Source organism: Merops nubicus, unplaced genomic scaffold (genome assembly GCF_000691845.1).
Source record: "Merops nubicus isolate BGI_N331 unplaced genomic scaffold, ASM69184v1 scaffold10322, whole genome shotgun sequence".
NCBI lineage: Eukaryota > Metazoa > Chordata > Aves > Coraciiformes > Meropidae > Merops > Merops nubicus.
In genome coordinates this window covers 39,784-49,632 of record NW_008591554.1, presented here as the reverse complement: position 1 = coordinate 49,632, position 9,849 = coordinate 39,784, and the positions used below count along the sequence as shown (strand labels likewise).

Sequence of the window (9,849 nt, the reverse complement as noted above, 5' to 3'; positions counted from 1 at the left end):
AAAGAGAATCTCAACATTAAGTCTAGAAGCAGACAGTGTTCCCTGCTCTCCATTAAAGGAGCTACAGCTTCCTCTGGGGAAAACAAACAAACAAACAAACACGCCGACTAGTTTCAGAATCAGAAACCCTGGACCTCAGCAGTAGCAACTATCTCTCTGTGGGAAGTGGGGGAATTCTCACTGTTCCTAGGAAAGGGCACAAGCAGAGGAATGAAGAAGCTACACTAACACAAGGAGGAAGTGGTTAAGGAACTGAGGAAGATGCATCGCAGTACGGCACTTTGGAAAAACAGAAGAGCTTTGATAGAGCCTCTCAAATCAGTCACTCAATCATTCTGTGTCCTTAGTGCATTTTCAGAACAGAGGTAAAAACTCAGGTAGCAATAAATAAATACATAAAAACAATAAAGCAAAAATAATAATAAAAAAGCAAGGGATCCCTGTTTCCAATATCGAAAGAATACAGCATAGCATCCTTAGCCCATAAACACAAAAATAATGAGGACTTGGCCTTTCCTTTTTTTTTCCCCTGCTTTTATTTTCAGATTTCAGAAGCCAAAGACACTCTCTGAGATTTTTCCTATGCTTCTTCAAATCAACAAATACAACAAAAAATGGCCTAGTGATGCAAAAAAGAGCTTCCAGGAAATGTCTTTCAGGAAAATGCAAGCTAATACATACTGAAACCTGAAACAACTCTTGGCCAAGCTATGGCAGAAAGGGTGAATTCTGAAGGAGGAAGGGAAGACTATTTTTAAAGCATGACTATCAGGCCAAGTCTGGTGGGCACTTGTCTGTGTTCAAGTCTCCTAGGAGAGACCACCTTCCAAAAGTAGGACTGAGCTTCAGCAGAAATAAACAGAATGATACTGCCTAGAAAGATCTGGAGAAAGCGTCCTACTGCACTAGGGATTTTTTCTTAAAACTTACCAATAGCAATGCAAGGAGAGGACAAAAAAAAAATTCAAGATACACAATTTTTGCCAGCAGATTTTATGGGAAATAAGAGTAGAGATGTTTTGAGAAAAAGAAATCTAAATTAAGAAGAAAAAATGCAAGGAATGACAAAGGAGTTAAAAATATATTTAGCAGAAGTAAATCAGTGTAATTGAGAGAACTGCCTAACTGCATATGGTCTTGCAGTTAGGAGACTTTTCATGTACATTTACTCCTCTATTGGCTGAATCATAGAAATGACCTCTCCATGAGTTTATAGTCTAAAATAATTTACCTGTAGCTTCTCCAACAAATCCATGTTTTGTCTCTTCAGATGACTGTTTGCCCTCTCCAGTTTCTCCAGGGGTTCACCTTCATCACAGGGACTCACATTTTCCTGCAGCTCATCCTGAAGAACATGGTACTCTACTTCGTAAGCATGGAGCTGCTTTGAAATATCCATCTCAAAAACCTGCCATGAAAGAAAAAAAGCAATTTTTAACTACAATAGAGACCACTTACTCCACATGAATGCTTGGCTAAGAGGCAAATCTGCTTGATTAACCTGATGTTCCTTCCTGTTCCACTCAAAAAAGTATTCTAAGGGGAAGTCTACAGTAAGTGCATTTCAGCATCTAGAACATCCTATTATAGCTATAATAAATCATAGACTTCAGAATAGATTGGCTCATCACTTTTATAATTATCAAATACCATCTCTTACCATGAGATGAAGCAGGAAAGTCTTATTTAGTCCAAGAATTTCATAATATGACCAAGTCTTACCATCTATTGCTCAGGAATATTAAGAAGTTCAAGAATAAATTTTTAAATTCAAGTCTCATCACCTTGTGATGGGAGCAGGATCACACGATGAGGAAGAATAATCCAGTAGTCATCAGATCTCCACCCTCAAAACTCATTCTAACTCCAAATCCCCGTTTATAGACTTTTATAAAAACACATTTCATGGTTAGAGTTGCCCTGTACCCTGCCTAAGCATGAAGATACACAATTTTCTTATTGGGATGCTTTGGTGACAAAGCATTATGAAGGCTACGGAACTGAGCATCTAACAGTGATGGCACCATATGACCCTCGTCTGTTCATACATCTAGTCACAGTCCCTCAGCTTCTGAAAACTGCCAAATAATTTAGGCTAGGAAGGGAAGGATATCTATGCTGACATTAATTCTGTTCCCCATTCTAGAGATCACAAACAACACACCAACAGAAGACACACACAGACTCCCCAGCAAAACAAGTTCTGCATTCCACTCACTGTTCTTTGGGTAACTCAAATGAGGGAAAATTTTGAATTACATCTAGTGTTCAAGCCGGGCAACTGCCATCTTTCTTCTTTGGAGCTACCTGGTCAACTCTTCATCTGTGTATTATAGTCCCAAATAATATCTACATTTTTCTTTCATTAGCTTCTGTAACAGACAGTCTTAGGAATTAGAACAGAGAGACAGTGAAAAGTCTTCACCTGCAGCCAGCCTGGGTAGGAGCAATACGATGCAGGCAGTCTACATGTGAACGCAGATCCAGAAGGCCACTCAGCATGGGACCACAGCACAGGCAAGCAGGCAACCCTCCTCTCAGAGCCGACCTGACTCGTGTAGAACCACATCCTCCTCTGGTCAGGCAACATAACCCTTTCTTTACTCAACTAGACCTGGCTTTGTACAAAGCCACTTTTACCAAGCTCACCACACAGCATGATTGCTCTGCAACCCACGCAGCCCACAGGACAGAGATTCAAATTCTAATAGTATCCAAAATATCAAATATCTCTCTGACTGCCAGAATCGGTGAGTTGTGACGACAGACACTGAAGTGCCTGACATGGGTCTAGCATGGCAGTCACAATCAGTGCAATGAGGAAATGAAGATTTACACATACCTAAAAATGAATTCTTAACTGACAGCTCCTGAAACACTCAAGCAGTAAGCAAGCCATAGGAACGCAGCAGTGTTAACTGCACTCCTGCATATGGAGATGGTTTTCAAGAGCTCTTGTGTTAACTCCAAACTGTCACCTGAAGGGGGGAAACTTCTCACAGGTTCACAGCTAAGGTACCAGATTGAGGCTCGTTTTCAACTTGTAGCTTCAATGCAGAGAAAGATGATGTAGATGGATGAAGATCCCAGCCACTAACAGTATTTCACAAGAAGCTTTTCCTATATCAGCATCAGTAATTCTTTGTTTCTCTTCTATTCTTGCCCTTGGCCATGAAGTCACAATGATATGGATGAAATAACACTACTCCAGTCCTCCTCTCCCTTACCCAAGAAAGGCACAGATCAATCCTGAGGGGCTTTTACCTCTGGCACCATGCAGCTGCCAAACGTGATCCCCAAAGGACAGGGTTGAGGTGCAAAAGGGAAGCTGCACAAAGGCACCCTGAAAGTGATCCTCAGGAGGACAGAAGCTGCCCCCACAACAGAACAACGCAAGTTTGCTTGACCTCCACTTTAATACAGATCATGAAAACAGGGTCTCACCAACTTTCTAACTTGTAGAATTTTAAGTTGGAGGTGTCTGAAAACTTTTTGTGGAGGTTTCTGGCCCTGTCCAGACAGAATTCTGAAGAATCAGGAGCAAAGGTTGCTGTGATGCTGCTGCTTCTCATCATGATAAGTTTTGCTTCCCATCACAAACTGTTGAACTTCTCACTCACTAGCAGGGAGCAACAGATGGGCTCAGGTTGGGAAAATAAGCTGCTTTTACCCTTCTTATGGTGGCATGAAATTTATAAGCAAAGTCATGTGTTCCAAATAGCTGTGACAAATAAAAAACTCTGTACTAAACCCTGAGGCAGCAACTACAGTCTTGCTAAAACTGCAGTTCAAACTCCATTGAAATTAGCTCATATCTTCTTTCTATGCAAGTTACTAAGAAAACTACTCCTTGGCATTTCAAACCAAAAGGAACATACTGAGAAGACTTTTACCTATACCTGATGTTTGAATCTTACCATAGAATCACTATAATTGGAAAGGACCTCTAGGATCATCAGGTTCAACCTTTATCCCAACATTTCCCTAACCACTAGACCATAGCTTCAAGTGCTACATCCACTCATTTTTTGAACACCTCCATGGATGACGACTCCACCACCTCCCTGGGCAGCCCGTTCCAGAGCCTAATCACTCTCTCAGTGAAGAAATCCTTCACTTAAAAGTCATCTGCAACGGGGTGACAAAAGTAAAGAGAAAATCAACCTTACCTGAGTAATAATTTTTTCCATTTGAGGCTGAGTCATATCTGGAATACTGGTTTTAAGAAAATCAACAATGTTCTCAAAACTCTCACATCCCATTATAGATGTTTCTTGACTGCTAAGTAGGCTCAGTGCTACTTTAAATATTACTTCCGTTCCTTGGAGAAAAATAATGTCTAAGAAAGAAAATAATTAAAATATCTTCAAAATGAAAGTTAAAGTCATTGGATAAATAAATATACTTGCTGGGATCTTTTTAGTCCATCATATTGCATATTTATTCAATTCAGAAGTGCAATCTGTTTTATTTCAACATGAGGTTAAGCATATAAAAGCATTTTCTGTCATCTTACAGATGTGGCGGAGCATTAAAGAAAATATCACGTTTGTTATGTCTGTAACAGTTACCTGCAATAAGCATTTCATTACTGTCTACCGTAGACTACAGACTGTTAACTAATTGCTGTTTTTAAGTGCATCTGAGAAGGAATCGGGCAGCGGATCGCAACACAATGTACTGGTATTTTTCTGTTCTCTATAGGTAGAAGCTAGTCCTTAAAAAATGATCATGTAGATTCCATAACCAATCACATTATTTTCAAAATCCAAAGTAGTGATCACATTGGCCCCAAACCCTTACTTTGAGGTATAATTACATGGATGTACAGGAAAAGTCCAGGCTGTGCAGAAGTCAGTAGACACAGATTGCCCAGAAACTGGAAAATTGATCACAGTAACTAGAAACTCAGTCTTGGTAGCAGTGGTTGACTTGAAGTTACTGAGAAAAACACAGCACGTGAGCAGTTCAAATCAGCCCACTCTGCTGTTGGCTCTGTTACACCACCGAGAGCAGGGCTACACAACTGAACAAACTCAGCTTGTGGTCATGATACTGGGAGGTCATCCCTGGCCCTAGTCCAGTATCCAGGGTAGTACCAGGACACTGGAGAGGCAGCCAGCGCATCACTTAAACACAGTTCCTAAAGGTCTCCATTCTCAAGTCTAGGATGCACGTTCAAGCAGCATAAATGTAAGTGTATGTATGTGATGATGGACCATAAGACACTGAAGATGCAAGAAACCAAAGCATTGGGAAATAAAACAACATAGTGACTTTTGAATTTTAAAATAGGAACATGCCTTCATCAGCTCATTTACAGAAAAATGAACACTGACCCTCCACACTCATAAAAAATTCCTTTTCCAAATTCAAAGCCTTTAAAATGAAAACAAGAACATTTTAGCCTTGAAAAACAAACAAACCCAAAACACCACCAACAAAAAACCCTCCCAAAACACCAAACGCTTGAGTATCCCAGAATTCAATAATCCTTCTGGGAAAGAGATGTACCAATCAGCTAAATGCCACTGAAAAACAGATATACCAATCATTCTTTCACCCAAAGAGCAGTCAAAAAAAAAAAAAAAAAAAACAAAACTCTGCTGTAAAAAGGAAAAAAGTCCTCCATAATGGAGAAATCACTAGGTCGAAAACCAAACTCAACCAACCCAAAAATCAAACTCAACCAACCAAACCCTTCTTCCTCGTCAAACCACCACCACAACAAATCGATCAAAAACTGAACACACTTCACTAAAAATCATGAGACACAAGCCAGGTTGAATTTCTAAAGAAAAGACTAAAGGTGCCAAATGAAAACAGTAAAATGAAATGGACAAGAAGTCTGGTTTAAGAGGAAGTACATGATGCGCTTCTAGCTTTGTAGTGCGTATCTGGGTACAGTGAGTTTTACATTAATAAATATTTTTTTCTAAAAAAACATGCATTACTAGAGATTTCATCATAAGCTGGCAGTTCTTATTCATAAGAAAAGAATATAAAACCAAACACTTGACATGCTGATACTATAAACATTAACAGACATAATCAAAATTAAGCTTCTGTATTAGACATTATCTGAAAAGGAGAATATAATGAAAAAACTATCTGGATGAAACAAGAGGCATACTAAGACTACGAAATCGTTCAATATATATGTGAATACCCAAAACAGCCTTTAAGTTCAAGTTTACTTGAATTTTTATTAGAAAGCACTTTAGAATCAGAAACACTTTCTCGAAAACCAATGCATTCTTTCTTTCAGTTTACAAGTTCAACAAGATAAATTTCTCTACAGACATAAACTAAATGCTTGAAGCATAAAACACATTTGCAATAGTAAACATCCTGCTGTTCACACTTCAGAAGTCTCTTGGGTAATAACAGCAGACACATGTAATTGCCCAAGTCTGATGTTTCAAAGAATATATTTTGGATCTCCTCTTTGAAAGGGAGTTGACATCCCACTACAACGAGCATTGCTACTTGCCACCCACAACAGTCACCCCAAATGTCCTTAGAATGTAGAAAACTAGGCCCTGAGAGTTTCAAAACACAATGGACAACTTTGTTCTGTTTATTATTGCAACAGAATAAACTTTCTTACCAAATACTCTGGCTACAAATCCTAATGGAAACTGAGACGCAAACAGCGTAAGAAACCATGGTGCAGCATAAAGACTGGGACTGATTTCATTTTCTTCAAGATGATTATACAGGTCTCTGTGATAATCATGAAGAAGCCTCGAGAGCTGATACATCTGAATCTACAGTGCATGAGGGGATTGGGGAGGAAGAAAGTAGAGAAAGAAAAGTTCAGCTTTACTCAGTTTTCCAAACCATTCACATTTCACCCAAGGGAAATTAACTCCTGTACAGATGGCAAGGTAAAATGAAGCTTAATTGTTGCCTAGGGCCTCAAGTGGTATCTACTTATGTATAAACAACCCACCCCTAAGGAATTAAAACCAACACTACTGTCAATAACAACACACAGTTTGAACCCGATTATTAATGAATAATTATTTCAGATTCACAGGCTTAAGTTAAGAAGGGAATATAATGATCCAGCTTTATCAACAAACCAGAACTTTCAGCCTTGCAGTGGTAAAAGTAGAAGTATCTCTTCCAAGATGCCAAAAATCTCCATTACGCAGTAGTTTTAACTATTTCTGGCTACATTTATATGTATCAATTTCATCCACTGAATCTTGGCCATATGTTTGCTGCATTTAAAATTCCTGTGCTACAATCATCACTTTAGACAGCTTCTGTACCCACAGAGTACAGTAGAGATGGTGGATCAATAGAGGTGTACCACATACATACTTCCCAGCACATCTCCCACATGCCAGCAGTCCAGAGAAATTTAAGATACTGATGCAAAAAGTGGTGCCATACAACTTGTAAAAGGCTACAAAGTGGTTAAAAGTTGCTATTCATTGCTAAAAGTATCACTCCGTGACAAACTATTTCCTTGTGATTTTGATAGTTTATACTCCACAGTAAGAGTCTCACAGCACAGAGGGATGCTTCTCTCAGAAAGCAGCAAATGAGAAGGAGACATTCATTGATCAGCTGTCGGCTCCAATTTTGCTGTTAACGGTGCCTTATGCTTAAGGTGAATCTATTCATCAGTAAGAAAATGGCTTAGCAGAACCAGCTGCTCTCCTGCTTCTGGTGGTCATGATTTTCCCCTACCAAAAACTGACTGCATTTGCAGATACCTATCAGTCAGCAGTGCCTGCAAGCAGACAGATCACTTCTCATTCAGGCGGATTAGCTAAATTTGTGCATGTGTTTGAGTCCCTGCTTTAATTGCCAAGGATCCTAATTAAGAGAGTTTGGACAGTGTAGACACAAAAAATATTTACACGTAAAATTGGAATAGTATCGTACAGAGGTAGTAAACCAACTGGATGAGTACATTATGAACTAAGGATATAGATTACAACGTTTTCCAGGCAACAACTAAAAATATAAGTCAAATTAAGTTTGTATGCTTCTAAAGAAACATCCAACATTTTTCTTCTAAAGGACAGAAGCTAATTCTGCATACAAGTTTGCTTGTGTTTTAGGACTACAATTGCAGAAGAATTTGCAAGTGTTCTACTCCTGTTAAAATCCAAAAAAAAGTTGTGGCTTTAGTGAGATCTCCTATTGAAGTCATCTTCAACAGTATAGTTTGTCTTGAGCAGACAAAATTTGTACTTTTGTCTAGAACAGGGTAACTGCCTAGAACCAAACTGGGGGGAAAGAGAGGTCCTTTCATTTAAAGGGCAAATGGTACTGAAAGCAGTAAATCTTCTCAAACTTAAAAAGCCTTATTCCTAAGAGCTTCTCGCAATGAAAGTTTCAGACTCATTTAAATCAAAAAGTGAAATCCTGCTCTCAAACCATCGGATGTTGTTAAAATCCTACAACTGCAGTATAGCATACAAACACTAAGGGAGCATCTTCTAAGATCCCATAGCCATGCATTTATCACATTTTGACATCCACTGGTTCAAAACCTATTTGGTGGGGAGCAGAGGCAGAATGTGACAGGGAAGAGACAGACCGATGCTCTTTAAGTCTCTTCACCCTTAATTCATCACAACAAACTTGCTACAGCATACTTACATCCACAGTAAAACATTTCTCTTTATCATTTTTAGAATAAAGACATACAATTTGCTTAACTACAATCTGTTTCTGTTGTTCTGGACATTTGGCAAATAAGCACCTAAACTCACTGGTCATGAAACGTGGACTGAAAGTCCCCCTGAAGTTTTTACTTAATTATAAGTGTTTGCCATGTAGGGAGCATAAAAAAAAAAGAAAAACTTTTGTATCTGCCTCTTGGTTTTCTCTTTCTTCACTGTGGATTCCAAGCTTTAACTCAGCAGAGGTATATCCCTTTATAATAAGCCCCTTAAGGGAGTTATTTAAGTCAGTGGACAGTTGCATCTCATGGTGAAAGATTTCTCAAACTTTAAACCCTGAAGTTTATACAGATCGGAAAGATTTTGTCTTCCTTCCTAAGCAGCCTTGACTCTCTGTAGCAGATAAATGACTAATATTGCAGAGCATCCATTGTTTCATAAGAAAAATAAATGATTAAAAATTTGTCTGTTTTCTCTCTGTGTTGAGGGTGGCGGGGTAGAAGACAACCAGAGAAAAGAGGTGCAAGTGATGAGCCAAGTCAGAGGAGCCCCAAGCACAAATGCTTGTGAAGTACATCGAGTGGCCACTGTGTGACACTATTGATTTGACTTGGAGTTACAGAAAAATCTCAGTGCTCACGGGCTGAAATAAAACGGTCAAATTTCTGTTTAAACTCCATCTATGCAGATGCAAGCATATCGGGTTTTTGGCATAAGGAAGAGAGAGAAATGATGAAAAGGAAGAGCAAAACAGCAGAGAAAGTTGACTTTCCAAACACAGGATGCGTGACAGGAAAAGTCTGTAAGTTCTAAACGTCTCTGTTTGCAAACTGAGAGGCAGAGAAGGATTAGACAATAACATTCACATGCTCCTCAACATCCAGAACAGCAAAAGAAGATTCATAAGGCCCTGGAGAACATAAACAACCTCTGAGGGCTCAAAACTCATTTAAAACTCTGGTTTGCTTCAGAAGAACTGGCTTACCTGTAGTGACATCATGTCTGGCCTGTACTGTTTTCGGAAGCCAAGGTCATACATGAGGAATTTCAGCATTTCAAAGGCCTGTTCTTCACTCATATGCAGAAGCAGCACTCCAGCCACAAAGCTTATACCTTGACAATAACCCACTTCTTTGTCCAGCAAAGAGTATGCTTTCAGGAGATTAAAGAGTGATAGCTGTCCTGCTCCCAGGTGGGCAGA

At 39.2% G+C, this 9,849-nt stretch overlaps 1 protein-coding gene across 1 annotated transcript in view; it reads right to left on the bottom strand.

The window, feature by feature from the left end:
• The window catches only part of LOC103782534 (TBC1 domain family member 4-like), a 49,330-nt gene that overhangs the window by 738 nt on the left and 38,743 nt on the right, over positions 1-9,849 (bottom strand). The window contains 4 exon segments of the mRNA XM_008950304.1: positions 1,232-1,408; positions 4,170-4,339; positions 6,611-6,770; positions 9,634-9,849. The exon segment at positions 9,634-9,849 is cut by the window's right edge and continues 30 nt beyond it. Coding sequence (XP_008948552.1) covers positions 1,232-1,408; positions 4,170-4,339; positions 6,611-6,770; positions 9,634-9,849 — 723 coding nt within the window.